The 22,999-nt window shown below is 40.4% G+C and overlaps 2 protein-coding genes across 2 annotated transcripts; one reads left to right on the forward strand and one right to left on the reverse strand.

The window, feature by feature from the left end:
• Positions 1-908: 908 nt before the first annotated feature.
• On the forward strand, positions 909-2,735 carry LOC124254700 (putative serine/threonine-protein kinase PRKY). The gene is made up of 2 exons (XM_046688546.1): positions 909-1,010; positions 1,500-2,735. The coding sequence occupies exons 1-2, from the start codon at positions 909-911 to the stop codon at positions 1,896-1,898; spliced, it is 501 nt and encodes a 166-aa protein (XP_046544502.1). The 3' UTR covers positions 1,899-2,735.
• A 226-nt stretch (positions 2,736-2,961) lies between these two features.
• LOC124254683 (DNA replication licensing factor mcm2-like) lies at positions 2,962-18,028 on the reverse strand. Its single transcript, XM_046688531.1, is given in 19 exon segments — positions 2,962-3,518; positions 4,028-4,183; positions 5,843-6,025; positions 7,329-7,481; positions 8,237-8,317; positions 8,657-8,731; positions 9,605-9,769; positions 10,276-10,620; positions 10,796-10,987; positions 11,500-11,634; positions 12,277-12,484; positions 13,244-13,463; positions 14,256-14,310; positions 14,313-14,432; positions 15,185-15,258; positions 15,261-15,269; positions 15,599-15,768; positions 16,461-16,654; positions 17,938-18,028. Coding segments are annotated over 19 exon segments (2,652 nt in total). The 5' UTR covers positions 17,944-18,028; the 3' UTR covers positions 2,962-3,407.
• Between the last annotated feature and the right edge of the window lie 4,971 nt (positions 18,029-22,999).

The raw sequence follows: 22,999 nt of genomic DNA on the forward strand, positions 1-22,999 counted from the left end.
TCACAGATGCTTAAAACACTGTCTGGATAGATGGAAGGACGAAATACCACGAAGCAAGATGAAATCTCATTTTGTCAGTAATCCAATCAAGATTTCGACTTGGTTATCAAGGATGAACATGGGAAAGACCTCTCAGTGTTCAAATGACTTCATCTTCAACAAAATCTGCATTAAAAGAAACGTTTCTTCCACTGTTGGTTGGTGGTGAGCAATGAAGTCATTGTTTCAAAAACTTTGAATAATGACCTTAGCGTTTAGTGTCATGTGCAAAACGGAATCGGGTGGTCAGGATTCGCTGACTTAAGTTGACACGTCATGTCATCGTAACGCAGTATATCGATGCTCATGCTGTTGATCACTGGAATTTCTGGTCCAGACTCCGTTACTTTAGCCCGCTGACACGTGTAATATTGCTGAGTGCGGCGTAATATAACAAACAAGCCTCTGAGGAACATATTCGCTATTCTGGGTTGCGTCCCTTTACAGGTACAAAGGAACCAATGATCGTAGATTCGTATAACCCCGATTGGTGATTTCCTGGGTTTGTGCTCGTGGTTTTATGAAAAATAATTGTGTCCCTGTATATTCATCCAAATTCTCCCAACTGACATCCACCTGACACGACGCATTAGTAGCAGGTCACGTGACTACAAGAGACCTTTACTTGCTTCAGTTCTGCTTTTTAAAATTGTTATTATATGCATGAAATATCTATTTACAGGATTTGAAATGACCGAAACGTAGTGACCTACTACATATGGGGCGTCCAGACAGGTCAGTGGTCGTGAAAATGAAGTGGTCATGGTCCTCGAATACTGCCCCAAAACGCTCATGGCCAAGTTTGTAGGAAAAAGAAGCCCGAAGCCCCTCTAAATACGAGGCGGACACAGAAGCCCCAGATAGAAGCAATGAAGACGGTAGCTGTGTTCATAGAACAGATACTCTGTGGTCGCAAGTACCTCCACAAGAAGGGCCTCGTCCATCGGGACATGAAGCCGGATAATATACTGGTAAAGTTAGAAACTCAGCACACCCGTGATGATCCGGGTTAGAATTGGTCTTCAGCAATCCATGCGTGTAGTAAGAGGCAACTGACGAGGTCAGGCTTTGAAAAGGGGAGTGTCCTATAAGGTGCCACAATTGGCTGTGCAAAGGGGTTTCTCAGGCAGTCAGAAATATAATCATGGACTGAAATCCATTCTTTTGTTTGTTTTCTGCGATTCAAACTCAGATATTATGCCATATGATAGTGAGATGTTAACAAACCATGGCATCAATTTTGAACTGTGCGTCATTTTTCAGATTTTTGCCAACAATACACGGTACATTCAGTCATGCCCTGCTAAAGTCTGACAGTTTGCGACCACTTTCCGTCTCTATTATGATGGTATGGCATGACATAAATGAACTCCTTTCTCAAACCGGCCTTAACAAAACCCACGGACTCTTTGCCTTCAGCATATGACCACAATTCTAATAAAGATTTGCTTTATTTACAGCTCGACGCAGACGACGTGGTTAAATTAACGGACGTGGGACTGGCCAAACGTGTTCACGACATATCAGGCACAATCGCCGGAAGTCCAGTGTATATGGCACCGGAAGTGCTTCTACAGAAGGGTCGCTATGACGTCAAGGCGGACATGTACAGTTTCGGCATCATCACGTGGGAGATGTGGTACGGCCAGGACGCGGCCAACCACATCAAGGGCCAGCTGTTCACCACGTTCGAGCGAGCGATTGAGAAGGGCCTCCGACCCTCCATGTCCATCAACTGTAAACCCCCAGAGCAATGGCACATACTGATTGTAAAGTGTTGGAACATCGATCCAGAGGTTCGACTCTCCAGCAGCCAAGCGCGGCAGTTCTTCCAGAAGTTTTTAGAGCATTACAAATAGTGTACCTTGTGAGAACTGTCAACGTCAAACAACTGTGGTCAATTTCCAGTTACAGTTCTGTAAATCAAGACATAGGTTTTGAAAACTGACCAAATAATTGTTAGTTACAAATACATCTCCAGGTGAGATTATATTGTTTAATCATAGATTGACGAAGTGTTCATTATAATAAACAGATGTAGCAGACAAATTACAATCGTCCCCAAGGCTTTTTTTATGCAGTATAGCCATAACTTATCTAATCATTCTCTTTCTTTTTTCGATTTATTGGGCGGTGGTGTAGCCTAGTGGTTAAAGCATTCACTCGTCACGCTGAAGACCCAGGTTCGATTCCCCACATGGGTAGAATGCGTGGAGCCCATTTCTGGTGCACCCATACGTGATTTTGCAGGGAAAATTCTTTAAGTGGTACATAACTTACCTCACTCTTGTTATTTAAACACCACATGGACCGATTTTCCAGCATGCCTTCGAAAACTTGTTGACATTGACGATAGGGTGACAATCAATCCCAATATTCCTAACAAAGGTTATTTAACCAAACCAGTAACTAGTTATATAAAGTTATTTTGCGAATGTGGGTGCATGGTCTAAGATCTGGGGTTGAATAAACTTGTTTGTGAATATGCAAGTTATTTAAGGTCACACTTAAGAATATTTAGCTCATATGAACCCATAAATGCCAAGCAGGGACCAACAAGTACCATATTATAACCTCTTTTGGTACAATGCGGCTGGGAATCGGAACCTTCCACGGACCACTTCACAACAAATTGAGTTAAGCGATTATATGTGCATGTTCTAATACCTGGAGCTGAATAAAGTTGTTTGCAAATAGTCTGAACCTTAAAACACTCGCACATCTCCAGTTTGACTTGGAACTCTGGAGCAAAGCTAAATGGGTACAGGGTGTATATCACAAGTCTTTCATTTTACCCTCATTTGCAATATTCGAGCAAGAGCAGTAAACCAAACCTTGGCTTTTCACTCTGGTTTCACCCAGAGGCTAATTGAAGATGGCATCATTGCTGCTTTTATGTCACAATAAACACAAGCGACTGACTGTTTTGCTATTCAATTTATGTACAAGTCAAACAGACAATTCATCCTCCGGTTCACATACATTTACATAATGTACAATCAGTACTATACACCTTCAAAACTTACATTTGTACAGAATAAACATTTGAAAAATGTTCAATTTAGTTGTGTTTTTCCTCACAGTTACCCTATCATCCATGTCTATATATTGATGCACACAGTGTTCTGAAGATTTCAGCGATGTCACAGATGCTTAAAACACTGTCTGGATAGATGGAAGGACGAAATACCACGAAGCAAGATGAAATCTCATTTTGTCAGTAATCCAATCAAGATTTCGACTTGGTTATCAAGGATGAACATGGGAAAGACCTCTCAGTGTTCAAATGACTTCATCTTCAACAAAATCTGCATTAAAAGAAACGTTTCTTCCACTGTTGGTTGGTGGTGAGCAATGAAGTCATTGTTTCAAAAACTTTGAATAATGACCTTGCGTTTAGTGTCATGTGCAAAATGGTTGATCTTGAAGATGTCACTGTCGTAGAAGGAGGTCAAGTTGTGAATGTTGATCTGTCGTGCCTGAAATTGGAAAAGTTTGACAACATTATCTAAAATCAACCAAAATTTCAGGATGACTGAAACATTTACTAAGGAGAAAACGAACAGTTTCCAAGGAGAAAGTCTTCAGATTAAAGAAGAGGAAGGAGTGTTGAGTTATATCAGATGTACAAAATCAGACTGATGTTATTGTATGTCAGGGCGGTGGGGTAGCCTAATGGTTAAAGCGTTGGCTAGTCACGCCGAAGACCTGGGTTCGAATCCCCACATGGGCACAATGTGTGAAGCCCATTTCTGGTGTCCGCCGTGATGTTGCTGGAATATTGCTAAAAGCGGCGTAAAACCAAACTCAATCAGTCAGTATTGTATGTCAACACTGCAGAATAAAGCGCTTAACAGAAAGACTCTTGCCATGAAAATCTGGGGTCATTCAAAAAATTTGAACAGCCAAATAAATGGCACTGTTTTTTGTGTATTCAGAAAAAAGTGACCAACAAATTGAGGGTGACGCCTGATGCCTTTTGACTAACCTTATCTGCCAGATCCTTCTCCGATATCTCTAGTGAATCCTGTTCCATGCCGTATCGGTTACGCTGGAAAGACATCTGATCCTGGGCAAGCTGCTTCAAGATGAACAGAAGTAGTTCATTGTTGTCTTTCCTGAAGGAGAGGTAGCGCCCGAATGTCTGCAGCAGAAGAAAACAGAAACATATACCATCTCCAAGGGAAACCTAGCATTTTTTGGTTGACAACACCCCATTCATCAGTATTAGGTGCCACTATATGGCAGTGGTCTGTAAATAATTGTGACCAGACAATCCAGTGATCAACATCAAGAGCATCAATCTATGCAACTGGCATACGATGACATGTGTAAACCAAGTCAGTGAGCCTGTCCACCCGATCCCATTAGTAAGCGATGAGCATCAATCTATGCAACTGGCATACGATGACATGTGTAAACCAAGTCAGTGAGCCTGACCACCCGATCCCATTAGTCGCCTCTTACAACAAGCATGTGTTACTGAAGACCAATTCTAACACAGATCTTGAAAACCTTGCAGCTTTTGTGATGTTATCAACCATTTTGGTTTCACAATAAACTTAAGTGAGTATGGTCTTAAGTAATTTGCAATTACTAATGAGAGGGTGCTGTTATTTACAAGCTTATGCTAGAAGATGGTATAATTTACAGTGGAGATAACGATCGCTGAAGGTGGAGTATTACCACATTACGCTATCAGATTCAGCATCTAAGCAGTGAGTTAATGATAGTCTGAGTAGTTATCAGTAAAGGCAATCACACAATGTAACCAACATTACAGAATGGGTGTGTGGGTGTGGGTGTGGGGGGAACGCACGATTGTTGAATTATTTCCACCTCTGCAGCACAGGTAACGTAAAACCTAATATCAACATCAAATGAAGTACTGCTTGCATCTCAAAGTCTGTCAGTTTTCTCACTCTCCTACTCAAACCAAAGGGAAGTAACTCTTAATCTGCATATTTATGCTTGCTAACTTACCGAGATTTTAAATTTACCATGAACTGACAGATACAGTGAAGAGTTTTTGCTCATCAGCTTGCTGTATATTTTGTCAAAATGCACGTAACTATTAGTGTTTTTTCAGTATAACTATACACTACTGTACCCTGTGAAATTGAAGATAAAGTGTTAAGCACCCACCTTTCTCATGCTTCTCATAACGCTGAACTTCTGTGTGCTGATGAAGCTCTCAGCATGATACGGATGGCCATGTTGACATCATCCTGTTGACGTAGTCACGCAGGTGCATCCTGGCGTGGGCCTCCGCCTATACGAGATGGTATAATTTACAGTGGAGATAACGATCGCTGAAGGTGGAGTATTACCACATTACGCTATCAGATTCACCATCTAAGCAGTGAGTTAATGATAGTCTGAGTAGTTATCAGTAAAGGCAATCAGACAATATAACCAGCATTACAGAATTACAGAAATGTGTGTGTGTGTGGTGGTGGGGGGAACGACGATTGTTGAATTATTTCCACCTCTGCAGTACAAGAAAACATAAAACCTAATATCAACATCAAATAAAGTACTGCTTGCAATCTCAAAGTCCGTCAGTTTTCTCATTCTCCCCTACTCAAACCAAAGGGAAGTAACTCTTAATCTGAATATTTATGCTTGCGAACTTACCGAGATTTTAAATTTACAATGAACTGACAGGTACAGTGAAGAGTTTTTTGCTCATCAGCTTGCTGTATATTTTCGTCAAAATGCACGTGACTATTAGTGTTTTTTTCACTATAACTATACACCACTGTACCCCTGTGAAATTGAAGATAAATTGTTAAGCACCCACCTTTCTCATGCTTCTCATAACGCTGAACTTCTGTGTGCTGATGAAGCTCTCCAGCATGATACGGATGGCCATATTGACATCATCCTCGTTGACGTAGTCACGCAGGTGCATCCTGGCGTGGGCCTCCGCCATACGGATCATGGACTCGATGTGACGCACTGTGATAGGGATACTGCCAGTTGCCTGTAACAATGAGGAAGTGACTCAGTTGTCTTACACAAGTTAACAGTTTCCTCTTTATCACTGTATTAAACATTATCCAGGTTCGAGGGGTGGCTGAAATGGTCACGTGGCCAAGATGGTCTGCATTAGAGATGTTGCCCATCATTTTTTAAACCTACACACTTTTTAGGTCCACACAAAGCTGGAGTACCAAGATCCCACTGATGTAGAAAGGTTTCCTCCCGCCCGGAACATTTCACCCACTCCTCATACAGCACTTTTAATAATAACTAACAATCGTCAGACAATAATACAGTCTAGTCAATGACTACCGTGAATAACCGTATTTAGGCCCACGTGAAATTTAGCCCATGGCCTAAAATACGGGATTTCCCCCCCCCCGTATTTAATTCTTAGGTGTTTAGAGTGCCGTCCCTTTCTAAACGCGGAGACTTTGACTCTGAATAGTGTCACAGCCATATATATCAGTCAGTCACTCCTGTCAAATTAGCAAAGAAGTTAAAATGTTCATGAATTCAGACTTGATCTCGTCACCATATGGCTGGAATAATGCCGATGGGACGTAAAGCCCAACTAAACTCTGAATTGACTGTTATAACTTGAAATACTCAAGTTAACATTTTCACAGCTTTGAACTCTGAAAACTAGTCACTCTGGACACTACTCATTGTCTTAGATGTCAGTCAGTCCTCTCATAATAGTTTGACGTTTGTGTTTTGCATTTTTTAAAATTTCAGCCCTGGGCTTAAATATGGTTAAAATATTTCATCACTAGAACAATGATTTTTTTTCCATGGGAATTCCCAGTATATATCATTGTTCAGACCCAATGACATTCAATCAACATTGTCGCAGGGCCTGACCAACCAATCCACTCAATCACATCTTAAAACAGGTTACTTGTCTCCTCCTCTCACAGATGGAAAATAGGCGCTAACCAGTCTTGCTAATGGTAAAGGTATCTAAGTGGCAAGATTCGAACATTTTAGGTATTTCTGTGTGACCACTACTCAGCTAGTCATTCTTTGTTAAATTCCATCCCTGATTCAAACTGGTGTTCTAGCCCTACAACCTACTTGAGTTGCAATGAGCACGATACAACTCATGAATATTGGACAATGAACACAATAACAAGCAGATGTTGATTCACTGAAACAATAACCAAGTATATGCTTGCCATGTTTTGACTACATTGACAATATTAATTACCACCACATTAACCAGTGACCACATTACTGTCAAATGAAATATGAAGGTATACAGTCGATACCCCAAATATGAATCGTTACAGCCTTCTACCCACCATGGATTCCCGTCGGAGGTCTGCGTACATCTTGGCCACTTTGTCTTGGTCCATGTTGTGGAGTTTGGGGTGGACCTTCTCCTTGGCGTAGATCACATACTTCTTCAGTAACTCCTGGGGTATGGGGTCAATGCCAGTATTGTTCAGGTTATCCTGCAAACAGAGTCATTCTTAAATCACCTTCATAGACAACGAGTAATATATGGTACCGGGCCATGAACTTTCCAAACATAGTGAGGATTGGAACAAATTTCTAACAAATTCTCCATACAATCAAATACTGGTGAATGCTGCTACCAGGCAGCCTTAACGCCACAGTGATTACTGAGCAAGAGTTGGTTTTATGCCACTTTTAGCAATATTCCAGCAATATCACGGCAAGGGACACCAGAAAGTGGGCTTCGCACATTATACCCATGTGGGGAATCAAACCCGGGTCTTCAGCGTGACAAGCGAACGCTTTAACCACTTGACAACCCCACTGACCCCCAACCTTCACAGTAAATAGGCAAGTTAGCTGCGCTTAATGATGTTTCATAGTATTCCAGTCATTCCAAAACATATCAACTGTGGATGTAAAGCACAAAGTGATGCATGTCAATGATGTTTATTACTTGAGAGATCTACAAACATGAGTATGGTGCTAAAAACGTACAAATATAGGTGTCCTAAAGCCACAAAGGTTTCAAACAAGCCTACGTGATGAATCTCTGTACTACAAAGGTTTCAAACAAGCCTACGTGATGCATCTCTGTACTACAAAGGTTTCAAACAAGCCTATGTGATTCATTTCTGTACTACAAAGGTTTCAAACAAGCCTACGTGATGCATCTCTGTACTGCAAACTGGGGCACTTTCAAAGACTCGGCCACATGGCCCATCACTCTCATATTAAAACTGCCACTTACCAGTAAGTCTTCTGTCTGTTCTGTAGCATTGGGATGGTGTTTCATATGACTGCTTGTCACAAACCTCGCAAGACGTTCATCCTGAAACAGACATCAGGAAACATGACAGGGCTGAACAAGAAATCTTCTACTGAAAACATATTTCCAAAGCTGCCACGACTACTACCTGTGAACTTGAGATTTATGAAATAGTTAAGATTACTGATGTAATTTCCAAGTTTAATGGTAGAGTCTCAACTCATTCCAATTGTTTGAGATCTAATGTACACTCATGATACTTATTTCTGAAAGGTGTGTAAAACCATAGTTACGGGCCTTATAATATCAAATACACTATCTAACAAATTACTTTCGATTGGATGAACTATTTGTGATAATATACAATATTTGTAAACATGGTTGCCAGGCAACAGTACCTACCTGCACTGGATCCACCGTGTCTCTAACTACACACAGGATATCAAATCTGGACAAAATCGGCTCTGTCAAATCAACCTGTCAAAAAATCAAGGCAACAATGTCAAAATTGTTTTTAAAAACAAAGGCATCTCGACAGTTTCTAAATGCTTATACAACCATCTTCTTATTAAATATATTTCACTTATTTGAAGCACATAACTTATTACTGTCCCCTTCAGATTTCAAACATTCTATAGTTAAATAGGACCTCAAACCATTCTTACAATTTGGAAACAAATTCTGCTTCTCAATCAGTTCTTTTTTTACCATATGTTAAGATCAAATTACTTTTGCCTTTCCGAATATAAAAATAAGTATTTCTCAGTTCCACATAACATTATTTAGCTTCAAGTGTTTCTTAAAATAAACTACAAAGTTAGAAAATTTGAACCAATGAAGATTCTCTACAGTCTCAAAGTACAGTGCTACTTGCTTGAAATGATCCTATATCAGGTGAGGTGAAATTGGGTTTAACGTCGTGCTTGAGAATATTTCACTCATATGACGACGTGCATGCGTGTGTATGTGTATGTGCGGCTGCTTGTACTAGCCCAGGCTTAAGCTGGTTTTATAGTGCTAGCCCACTAAGATACCATGCCGCAGTGAAGCATGAACACCCCACTCAGACACATTATACTGACTCCGAGCCGACCAGTCCTTGTTGTACCCATTAATGCCGAACGCCAGGCAGGGACCAACAAGTACCATATTTTAACGTCTTTTGGTATGACGCGGCCGGGGATCGAACCCGCGACCTTCCGCTCTCCGGGCGGACGCTCTAACCATTACACCACGGAGGCGGTCGATCCTATATCAGACCGTTGTGAGTAAAATAACATGAACTCAAGCCAATCAGCTCTTCTTGAGACCCTGTGTACATATAATAAAGAACAAGAAATACAAACTCACATTTTCTGAGAATGTGAGAGAGGGGTCGTATCGTCCGCCGATGGGGTTGGCAGCTGCGATGATGGTGCATCTTGCTTGAAGTGACGTCACAATGCCAGCCTTGGATATTGAGATACTCTGCTGTTCCATAGCTTCGTGAATACTTGTACGATCAGCATCATTCATCTGAAAAACACAATACAAGGTGGTCACTTCACGCAATCAAGTCCCAGTAAAGGGAGGTAACCCACCACTCAGTTTACACGTTACACTACACGAGGAAAGAATTAGTTGATAAGTTTTTGTAGGGAGCCTTCGGTGCAGATTGAATCATCTTGCATGTGACTGGAATATTTTGAGTAAGTGTTTTTTGGTGTGATTTATTATGTACATTTATCCATAACTAAAACTGACTACATTTATCTTGGCGACTTATGCTGAAAGTGACAGATATTTTCAAGTGAATGACATTTTGTGCAGAACTGGTCTGTTTAGCTTCCTGTACTCGGAAAAGGAACTAGTTGAGCTAGTTTGTTTTTTGCATTGTTTTCACTGATGCCTTAAGGCCAGGCCAGGCACAATTACATGTAGCAGCTGTTGAGGACTATCCCCTTGAACATAAGGTCCATTGGGTTCCAAACAGACACAATGTATTTGTACCTAGAATCCCAGCAAGGCAACAGACAACTTACCTTGTCAAACTCGTCAATCAGACAGATTCCCTTATCGGCCAACACAAGAGCACCCGCCTCAAGTGTCCATTCTTTGGACACCGGATTCCTCTGGACGTATGCGGTCAAACCCACAGCGGAAGCACCTTGACCAGTAGCAAACACTACCCGAGCTGCCATTTTCTCCACGTACTTGAGGAACTGGGACTTTGCAGTACCGGGTTCGCCACAAGCAAGTATGTTAATGTCTCCTCGTACTTTGTGCTTGCCGCCGGGGTTCTTGGGCTGGCCGCCAAATATCGCCAGAGCAATGGCTCTCTTGATTTCCTCATGGCCATACACAGAAGGTGCCATACTGGCAAAGATCTGAAAAATGACACACAGTTCAGAAATGGTGCCATGGTTTGGTAACGGCTCACTAGTCCAAACTGGAAGGGAAATAGTTCTTTCCTCCGAACAAAATCTTCATGAAATTATCTAGAAGAACTACACCATGTAAAATCTCTAAACAAACTGACTACATTGTAAGACTGGCACTCACCCTTTCTCCAATTCGTTCATCCTTGGACAGAGCAACGATGGCTTTAATGTCCTCGTCTGTCAGACAGGCTGCAGCCATCTTGTCGTCCTTCTTGGTGATGTAGTTGGCCTGTATGACTGTTGCAAACACGGGAAACCCATTTGCTGTGTTGAGGGACCCGTCATAGTTGTTGTGATATATACCTGTGAGTTCCTGAAAGACAAAAAATACAATCTGTTCACAAGGATCTTACGTAGTTTCAGCCCCAAAAGTTAAGGTCACACTCAGCCTAACAAACACCACTCTGCAACTTTAATTGGTTTGACTGTTTCAAGCCCTTCAAATAAATTTGATTCAATGTTTTTTTGTCCTACATCAGTGACAAACTTGTGACAGCCTTCAAATAAACCCTACCCCAAGATTGCTTAAATTACACAGATGACAATAAACATCAAATGACGATAAGTTTTCACTAAGTCATCAAAATGCAAGACAGTAAAAATTAACCAGTTCTCACTGTTTCAATTTTCCTACATATCCTATGGGACTAAACATGTAAACCAGCTACAAACTGAAACATCTGGATCAAACTTAAAACCACCAACAAACTTCTCTGATGGCATTGTGTTTACCAGATGGACACAAATTTCAAATCAGCATATTTAAAACAAATTGTAAAAGTTGGTCTCTACACTAAAGTGGTTTATTAACATCGGGAAACTTACAATCTCATCACCAGGCTTGCATGTGTCAACATTGTCATCCAGCAAGATGGCGTCCTTAGATCTGGGCAGACGTCCAGCCGGGACCTTCCCTGGGCTCTCCTGCAGGGTGATCCTCTGGTAGTTCTTGTACAGGGTCTGCGACATATATATGTACAAAGTGTGGTCATCCAAGAGGTGAATCAAAGTAAGTGAATGTTGTTTTATACATGTCCAGTAGCAACCTTCCAGCCTTATTATACCAGATACATTCTCAGCCAGGGACAGTGAGAGTTCAGTTCAACTCTACTAAAACAGTATTACTGTTGTTATTATTATTATTATAGGATATTTATATAGCGCACATATCCACGCAACTAGTACATGCTCAAGGCGCTGATATGTTTTCCCCTCGATCATTGAATGTCAACCTCTAGGCACATCGTATTATCAATCTCACTAAGTGCCAGCTACATCTCTTCCACAGTATGAAACTCCTCTCAAAGTAAACACTTGGAAGTGTATGGTATTTGAAATCTCCGGCAATACATCACTAGGGCTACTCAAAATCTAAAAAGCAATATGAACAAGGTAGAAAAATTATAATCTAGACAGCCCAATTTTTTATCCCTTTAAACCTAAGCCTAATTGTTACAGCATCAATATGTATATTTCAGACCCAAAAAAAACAAGTAAGTTCTGAAACTGGTAAAGTTTCATTGTTATGTGACAAAGACTCTGTTGGGAATACTTCAGGAGACCTATTGTATCATAAATGGGGCACAATCATCAAACACTCACCTGTTCCATGTTGATTTCGAAAGGTCCAGTGGACTGACACTCTGGACAAGACCCCGGCTTGACCTCCTGGTTCTGTGTCTGGTAGAAAGGTCCGAGGATGAAGTTACACTTGTTACAGTCGTACTTGATGACACTCAGCTGGGGGAGGATGCCGGTCGTGCTGGTCACCACGCCGCTCGTGCGGATCAACTGGTTCAGGTGAAGTTGTCTGCAAACAAATCAGTCATTGTTAAATCAACATCTGTATCTTGGACTTCTATTCATTTGTACTCACACATACAGGGGTGGAAATAACTTTAAAATTGCTAGTTTACTCCGGTACAGTGGCACATGTAAAATCACTTGCCCTGATAATTATTCCACTATACCGGCTGTTTTCTTGTTGATTTTATAAATAAACAACATAATTATCATTGGAATATCAACTGGACACCGATACAGTGTGATATACAAATCTGCTTGCCCTACAGAAAAAAACACTGGACTCGGGCGTCGGGCAATGGGTTATTTCCACCACTGACATAAATTTCAATTTAAATAATGACAGACTCTGCACCTGATACTACAATGTGCAGTTTACCAGAATTCCATTTCATGTGCATGTAAAGTGTTACAGCCATTTATCGCACACTTTTAAACACTCATTCCACTTAATATTACATGCTATCTGAATACATGGTCTACATCAAGGGTTGTCTCCCTTACATCAATCCACAGACAATTACTGCTTGACTTACTTATTGAATAAACAAAATGAACAGCATCAGTATTTGTTCACAGGGTGAGAATTATTTCATTATTAGACTCAAATAAGTAATCCCATGCAAACAGTGGCTTAAATGGGTTTTAAGTCAGGTGGAAAAAGATACAAAGACGTGATTTCTGCCTCAGCCATGCTGACATATTTCACATGCTAAGTTAACGATAATAGTTGTTAGCAGGGACATCGGCCAGATTGTCAACCTACCTGAGGGATCGGAGATCTTCGATCAAAGGAAGCTCAGCTATCCTGACACGGATTTCCTTTGCTATTCTTTCATAGTTGGGGTACATGCTTAACACCACCTCTTTCCCAGCCTCGTCAAAGTTCTGCAGCATCTCTGCAGGTGCCTCGGGCAGGAAGTAGGCCAACACTTGTTCCACCGATGCCAACATGTTGTAGTCGATGATCAGGCTTTCCTTGTTGGCTGAGCAGAATATCAACACCATGAGTTCTACCAATAGACTAAGGGAGATAACTTTTCATCACATCTCAACAAGAAACTTTGTTGAAGCAATGTTTATCATTGTTATCCCCCTCAACGCGTTTTGTATTAAAATGGACTTCGTCCGCCCGTGCACATTTGTCTTTTCCGGAGCAGAACTCTTAAAGCATTCAATATTTCTTCACCAAACTTGGCACATACATTGATCTGGTGGTGTACTGGTGCCTTTTGGCAGTTTTGGAATTCTGAATAAAATATTTTTGGCGTTTCCATGGCAACAAGTTCGACTTAGACTGACATTGGTGGTAGTGCTCTTTTCCGGAGCAGAACTCTAAAACCGCTTACTATTTCTTCACCAAACGTGGCACATAGATTGGTCTGGTGGTGTACTGGTGCCTTTTGGTAGTTTTGGAATTCTGAATAAAATATTTTTGGCGTTTCCATGGCAACAAGTTTGACTGAGACTGAAATTGGTGATAGTGCTCCTTTCAATACTCTCCTTCCGCTTTTCTATATACACACCTAAATATTTGACATAATCATAACTCGTATACATAATCATGAAGAGTATTTTGCCATTGCGGGGGATATTGATGACTTTGTCTTCTTGTTTTATTTTGTTGTAGTCAATGATCATATTTTCCTTTTGGCTGAGAGAAATAGTAAAACCAAAAGTTAAATCCATAGACTAAGGGAGATAACTTATCGTATCTCCACAAGAAACTTCATTTATCATTTTTCATTACAAGTAGACGTTTTTCTGATATTCCATACCTTCAACCATCTGTCTGATCTTTTCCCTGTACACGTTGTGACCTTTCTGATCTACGAATATGTTCGCAGGAAGTTCTTAAACCTGTTCTTGATTTCTGTCTTTGGTGCCAACATGGTGACCCACTCTCGGACTGTGTGCCCCTTCATGTCTTCTAGGTTTTCAATACTCTCGATCATCTGAGACACGAAAGGCACAATAGAAAAGTATCCAGAATTTAGGGACAGATGAACATTGTCAGATGCCGAACTCCGCAATATCACTGTGACAGGTCAATAGTCTTATCTGGCCAGGAAACCTCATGTCTGAGAGAAGAAGCAACTATCCAACACAAGGTTGCACGACACTACATCAACAACAAAGTCCACCTGTGTGTAAAGTCTGGCTATAGATATTAGTGTTGGGAATTGGTTGAAATCTCACAATTGATGATTGCTTCATTACCAACTAACAATCATCGAAAAAAATTGGTTAGCGTCATTTTTCAGATATTCCTATCCAGGTTGTTATTGCAGAAAAGTATAACATGATGCAACTTGTTACTTTAAAGTGATGACTAATATATCATGACCATAAACTTCCTGGAGTCTTCAAGAAATATTCAGTCATGACTTTTCAGTTAGTGAAGTCAGTTTTCTAAGAATTAAACAAGTTTGCAGGCCCCGACAACTTCGGAAGATATGTTCCATCGTCAAGTGTTTCAAAGACTAAAACAGCAGTTCCAAAATCGTTTGTGTTCGATTATGAGAAAATGTGATCAATTGCTTGGTCCCTTGGTCACTGCGACCAATCTTCGATTATTTCAATTAATCGGAACACCACTAATAGATATAGATCGTATAGACCGCTTAATGTTAACTTAACAACAGAGCAGTAACTTCAGACCATACTTAAACATTTTAACTCACTAACTAATCTCCACATCACATACCTCTTCCTCGTCAACATCACCCTCCGCTGCCCTTTCTGCCATCCGACGTTTGCGAGCAGGGCGATCTTCATCGTATCTGAATCCTCTACAAAAAAAAAATGACAAAATTTACTAAAGTATCTTAGTTTGGATTCTGTTTGTTTCTAAAAGGATTGTTGGAATGGAGTTTTCTGGTTTTAAGTTTGATAAGATATCTCAGCGAGAACCAATAAGCTAAGAAAATGACCCCATGTTTTTGCTGAAGGGGTTCTTGTCCCCACTTGGTCAGTTTCTGGGCAGAACACTGATCCATCAGACCACAGAGGCAGCAGTCACCTAAGTTTCTATGAGCAAATTAGGAACGTTAATCTAAATCCATTAATATAAGCAAATTCTTTGCAGAATTTTACCAAATCAATCCACATTTTGACTTACCATATATGAGACCCCTCCTCATACGACCAGCGGTAATCCCTTCTTCCCTCTCGCGTTGTCTGATCTCCCTCTCGGCAGCTTGACGCTGGGACTCGGATATGTCGGAGTAGTCCTCGTTGTCCATATTGTCCTGGTCATACCGGTCAAGGGCAGGGATGGTCTGGTAGTCCCTGTAGGAAAAGTACAACGTTAATAGGAACTGCTGACCATGTTGAAGAGGCCAATCCTGAAGCTATTATCAACAAATCATTTCAACATGTTAACATTTTGGGAACATCAGGGATTATCCAAGTCTGCTCAAATGATGTCTGATCCTAAGTCAGCAGCAAATGACAGTATGTCCTTCTGATATGTATTTGTTTGGTTGTTGTTTAACGCTGCACTCAGCAATATTCCAGTTATATGTTGACGGTCTGTAAATCCCTGAGCCTGGACCACATAATCCAGTGATGAGCATCGATCTACACAAAATGACATGTCAACCAAGTAAGCAAGAATGAGTACCTGATTCGGTTATAAACTTCTGATAGGAACGTATTAGAATGTATGAATATAACATTAAAACTATGCAATTTTGAACATTATGATTTTTTCCTAATTTGCAAGCTATAAGCACTGAGAATGCTAGATAAAGGATATTCCCTGATGAAAACTCATACACAAGACATGACTCATTTCATCAGCAACAGTTATAGAGAGAAAAACAACTATTAAATATATTCCATTGAATGCAATTCCATGCCTCCAAATATTCAAAATACAAATCATGAATTTAAAAACAATTTCTTACAAAATACTTTCCCACATTTTCCAGCTCCACAAACAAATCAAATGGTAAAGAAATGAACCCAAATTTTCTCACCTTTCCAGATTGTCTCCGAACAACTCCTCCCCATCTTCCTCCTCCTCAGCATTCCCAAGTTCAGACTCATCCTCGAACGGTGCCAAATCACGCCCTGGGCTGGAAGTGATGGGATCACCGCGACTGCTTCGTCGACCTCGGGAAGGACGAGAAGGACTGGTGGCAGTGGAAAATGGATCGGAAGAGGTTTCATCCTGTAGAAGTAGAGAATATATCAATCACTAAAACGAAACAAAGTATTGGTAAAGATATCCACTTTTACACTCAACACGAAATCTCCCTTTCATGAAACAAAGCAAATAATAAACACTTAAGTTGGTTCATTGCCAGTTCCTCAGCAAAATGATAAAATTGACTAAATGATCACCTTCAGTGTGTGTGAAGTACACATGCAGTATAGCAAAAATACCCTGGCCTTATTGGCCACACCTATCAAATGGTATGTCTTCAAATCTCAAACAATATTCACAATATTTGAAAAAAAAGACAGGAAAATACTGACATGACTTGGGAGAGAGTGTCTTAACAGAAGCATTTTTTAAAGAGTTCTTGGCTCTATTATTTTATAAAGCAGGTCAAAAACTTTTCCACGTAAATATATTGTTGTTTAATTTCTGACGTGCCTGTATTAACTGTAATTGTAAGCACTAGCAGCTTTTAAACCACTAGTAACAGCCGGTTAATGCAATCACAACATTACCTACAGTGAGAGATTGTGATTAAACAATGATCTTTGTTCATACGCTTTTGTGGTATGGGCAAGTCAATAAGTGTCAACACATTTTTTCATAAAGGTGAAATAATTCTGTGCTGTGATGCAAATAAGACATTGATCTGATTTAAACAGTATTCTTATTTCCCCAAAGACATTTAATATACGTTAAACATTAAAAGGATCAGCAAACAGGCTGTAACACCCTATGTACATGCTCCTCCTAGTGAAGACATTTATCTAGTTACATACAAAAAACAGCTACATTATAGCTTGTTTTCCTATAACTAATTTATTAAACCCGTTTAAGCAATTTTAATAACAGATCTGTGTACAAGCTAGTATATCCTCAAATAACAGAACTTGTATAGATTTTACAATAACACTTCCCATCACTACTGGTGAGGGGAAACTTGAGTCCCCTGGGCCACTGAAAAAAACCTCGAGGGTTACATATGTGTGTTCATAGTTAAAGTTTGATCGATTTGTAATCTCGACCTATAAAACCACATATTTGTTCTTACTCGTGTCATCATTTAGGCAGATTGCAAGAAAAACAATTACCAGAAGTTAAAACACTGCAAAGACGAAAATGTAAATTACTCGATCTGGCCTGCGCTGAAAGTTTCAGGATGAAATAATTTGTGATTTCTTGACATCGGATGACCGTGCTAAAGTTTGAGAGGACAGTGAAATCTCATTAATCAAACTACTTGTTAAACACCAACAGCCACGAATCGAAGTGTCAACTATAAATGTACTTACTGCCATGATTTAACTGAGATGAGAGCACTTGTCACAAGTACAGATGAACACTCGTGTTGTTGTGGACAAAGTGATCGTAAAGCGCGGGAATCGAAGGTGAGGTGTCAAGGCCGTGAGGTCACAACATAGTCCTCTAAAATACATAGTTCAACGTGTAAACAAAGTTTTATACACATTTACAGTTACTTATATATGTGCTTGATATCAAAATACACATATTACCTGGGAAACCAGTCAACTACGAACGATTGTTTGTTTATGTTATTGTGAATTCATACGCCGTTTCGCGCCATTCCGTCACGTGGTCCTTCTTATAGCTCATTCATAGTCCATTTACCAGCTGAGTTATAACTCACATCAAATGTTGAGGCATGCAGTAGTAGAAGAGACTGCTCGTGTCAGTCGGGTCAGATCGTGATGATATTATTTCACATGCACACATGTCTTTATGTCGACGATTAGTTCATCACACTTAGTGTCCTACGTACGTTGCTTTTGTTCCTGTAAATTAAAACAATCAGTGGAACAACGTTGGTTATTTTCCAGTGTTCTTCGTGTTTTTAAAAGTATCGTATTTCGTACCCTGCAAATGTTTAACATCTAGACTGACTGTTTATTTAACACGGGCAGTTGTCCATTCGTGACACAATGATAGTTTAATTTGTTAGGTGTATGGTGAGTGAGCGAGTTTAGTTTTACGCCGCACTCAGCAATATTCCAGCTATGTGGTGTCGGTCTGTAAATAATTAATCGAATCTGGACCAGACAATCCAGTGATCAACAGCATGGGCATCGATCTACACAATTGGGATACGATGACATGTGTCAACCAAGTCTTACCCGGTTCTTCACGGGTCTTAGGGGGCGGATACAGCGTTTTGAGAAAGTAATATTCAAACGCCAGGTACTAGTATATCATTGCTACCAGTATATGCTCGAATCTGGGCTTGGAAAACCACTGGTTACAGCATATATGTAAAAACAAATCCGTCAAGTTTACAAACAATCACCCAGATCAAACCAGACTAACCATCCTATCCCCAATTTACTTGCTCCGTCTTCATTTGTGTAAGGTGGGTTGGGGTAGAGAAGAGGAAGAAACAAGCAAGTATACATCAAAAGTTGAAAAAGAGATCGGGTGAGATGGAATACTCAAACTGAACGATTGGAAAAACTAGACCTGCCGTCGTCTTGCGCTAAATAACATGGTTCAGGGACTGTGAGACAGACTAAAGTATTACAAGAAGAAACGAAGTATCTCTGTTGTGTAACTCCGCACACCCAGCACAGCCTGCACACAATATTCCAGCTGTAGATGACGCCGCTCTGTAAATAATTGAGTCTGGACTAGAAAATCCAGTGATTAACATCATGAGTATATCAGACAGACAGACAGACAGTTTTATTCAGTAAAAGGCCACTGGCCCATAATACAGTCAAATGCGTGATCACACATCACATGAATGGTACACAATGATTTATAAAAATGTTCTGCTCTTAATTCTAATTTGTACATTGTATAAGAATAAGTATATCATACCAATAGGGTTTGATTTGTTTCTTGCTTAACGCCACACTCAGCAATAGTCCGGCTATGTGGTGGCGGTCTGTAGATAATCGAGTGTGGATTAGACAATCCAGTAATTGACAACATGAGCATATCATAACAATGGGGTTTGATTTGTTTCTTGCTTAACGCCACACTCAGCAATAGTCCGGCTATGTGGTGGCGGTCTGTAGATAATCGAGTGTGGATTAGACAATCCAGTAATTGACAACATGAGCATATCATAACAATGGGGTTTGATTTGTTTCTTGCTTAACGCCACACTCAGCAATAGTCCGGCTATGTGGTGGCGGTCTGTAGATAATCGAGTGTGGATTAGACAATCCAGTGATTGACAACATGATAGCAATAGGGTTGGATTTGTTTCTTGCTTAACACCACACTCAGCCATAGTCCGGCTATGTGGTGGCGGTCTGTAGATAATCGAGTGTGAACCAGACAATCCAGTGATTGACATGAGCATCGATCTAAGCATTTGAAACGATGACATACATCAACTAATTCAAAGACCCTGACTGCCCCTCCCAGTCAGGGCAGTCGCCTCTTACAACATGTACGCAGCATATATGCATTCGATATATGTGACAACCAGGGCCCCGTTTCACAAAGCTCTCGTAAGCCTAAGATCTCGTAACCTTTCTCGTAGCATTTGTACCCCCCATACTGTAACATAGGAGGTACAATGGTACGAGAAAAGTTGCGAGATCTTGGGCTTACGAGAGCTTTGTGAAACGGAGCCCAGGTCATCAAGCCTGACCACCCGATCCCCTCCTCTTACGACAAGCATGGGTTGCTGTTGACCAATACTACCCCGGATCTTCGCGGGCATGATTTAACTCACTTTATGGACATGTATCACGGGTTATATGTATCAAACTGATTAGTCATAATTAAAGTTTATTACATGACCATTGGAACTCTCGTGAAAACGGGACTGTGCACCCTCCTTTCTGAACTGTGCAAACCCCCCCACCCCACACACCCCTTCTCAGAAAGCTGTTTCCGCCCCTGTGCATTATTGTTCAACGTTTCTGTAAATAGAACATTATATGTCGTCGTTATAACGAAAAAAAACAACAGTTTTTATGTACATAACGTTCGAGTTGAAACAGGAAATGAAAACAACAATCATGAAATCAATCAGTTAAGGAACACCTGCGACATCGGCGTGTCCCTGGGGGAAGAGGGATGGACGGCTTACAGGGAAGTGTCACAACATCTAACGTATTAAAATATTTCCCTGGAACTTCGGTATTTGTTTCGGTTAGGGCAAGGCCCCAAGAAACGTTGTGAGGGGCCGCTATAGAACTGGTTGCTGGTCACCGTGCAGCGCTTGCACCACTCACTCACTCACCCAACCAGCCAACCAACCAACCTGGACATTATGGTATTCGTCCATGTTTACATCCTTGTACAAAACATATTCAGTATAATTCATTTCTCTAGATGTGAGGTTTCTATTTTTGTTCAGTATATCATCACTTGCCATATCGATCATTCAGGGTATGGTGAGGAAAACCAGGTTACATAATCCCAGTTATCAATGAAAAAAATGTCATGCAGGAAATATTTACCAACTTTGACTGTAAGTTTCCGCATAAAACTAGAGGTTTCAATTTTCATTTCATTTAATGTAAATCAATTCTTGACATATTTTCAACTTCCATATTTGAAGTTTTAGCTTAACTTTCAGAGGATCTCAACTAAATATGAACATTTCTTGAATAGAACAAGCAAGGGTTTTGGGTTGGGCACATGTTGAACTTTGTGTCCTTAGCATGTTGACACTTAGTCACAGCTATGACCAACCTATGAAGATCCTGGTTAGAATTGGTCTTCAGCAACCTGTCCATGCTTGTTGTGAGTGGCAACTGGAATATGACCAACCCCTGAAGATCCTGGTTAGAATTGGTCTTCAGCAACCTGTCCATGCTTGTTGTAAGCGGCAACTTGAATATGACCAACCCCTGAAGATCCTGGTTAGAATTGGTCTTCAGCAACCTGTCCATGCTTGTTGTAAGCGGCAACTGGAATATTGCGTAGCGGAGTGTGGCATTAAACAACAAACCAACAAACAAACTACAGTTTTCCCATCTGTCTGTTTGTGGCTGCACTAAGGCCTTTTTTTATTACTTGGTTTACGGATCCACCGAACCGAAATGTGAAAAAAAAAAGGGTTTTGCATTTCTTTTTGGCCACTAAATGCCGCCAATCTGATTAAAAACAAAGAAAGTAAAAAAATAAAGAAGAAAAAATAGCAAATTACACCTTTCAAATATCCCCTGAAACAGAGTGGAACAGAGAACAGGTAATGCCACAGACTGCTCAGCTGGCATGCTGCACCTGGCATATATGATGTACTCAAGTGTGCAAATAACATCTCCAAATTCCCTTGTTTTTCCATTTTTTTCCCCTCCCTACTGAGCTAATAACTTTTTTGAAAAATCTGTAACAAAGTAATTGAAAAAAAGGCCTGAGCAATATTGCAGCTGGATGAGGGCGGTCTTGAAATAATAGAGTCTGGACCAGACAATCCAGTGACTGACATTATAAGCATTGATGATCTATGCAATTTGGAAATGATAACACACATCAGCCAAGTCAGCGAGCCTGACCACCCGATCCAGACAAGCATGGGTCCATGCTAGTCTGTCTCACAGTCCCTGAACCACATTAATTTCCCTACTGCCAAGCCCTCTCTGCAGTGCTAAAACCCTAAATAAAGCAAGTCTAGATTTCCTCAGGTTCAGGCTGAATCTCTATCTATACCTAAAGTACCTATGTATACCTAAAGTGTGAAGCCACCTTTCTGGTGTCCCCCGCCGTGATGTTGCTGGAATATTGCTAAAAGCGGCGTAAAACCAAACTCAGTCAGTCTATACCTAAAGTAGATATGAACTCTTACACATCATAAATCGTTGATACTATGTGACTCTTCTCACACCCTAGATAAACAGATGTTCAAGGAAAACTTAGAAAGGAAACAGAAAATACAACACTTCTAAAAAAAATTCACAGTTACAGTCAATAATATCCACACACTTTGATTGAAACTGGCTCAGGGTTTTTGACTTGGTCCCCATGAGGAAGGAAGTTGTGGGTAGTTTCCCTTCCTATTCCCTGACCTCCATGTAAACTGTACAGATAAGAAACTGCTGATAAACCATGAAAGTCACTGAATGTGTTACACAGGGGGCTTTATGCTGCTTTTATCAACAGTCAAGCAATATCATGGCAGGGGTCCAGACTCGAACAAACAAACTATGGTCATTGACGGCACAGGGAAGTTGAAAAAACACAAAGAATGTTGTATCGATACTTTTTTTATTTACAGCATATCAATATTTTCAGTAGATATATTTCAGTATCTATAATAGCACCAACACAGAAAGAAGAAACATTGTTGAAATTAAATGACAGAGTTGTATTAAACAGTATTGCTTTACTAAAAACTCACATGTTGAAAATTGTACTGTATAATTTATGCTAAAAAAA

The sequence above is a fragment of the Haliotis rubra genome, unplaced genomic scaffold (assembly GCF_003918875.1).
Source record: "Haliotis rubra isolate DU_JTF1 unplaced genomic scaffold, ASM391887v1 Scf58, whole genome shotgun sequence".
Classification (NCBI taxonomy): domain Eukaryota; kingdom Metazoa; phylum Mollusca; class Gastropoda; order Lepetellida; family Haliotidae; genus Haliotis; species Haliotis rubra.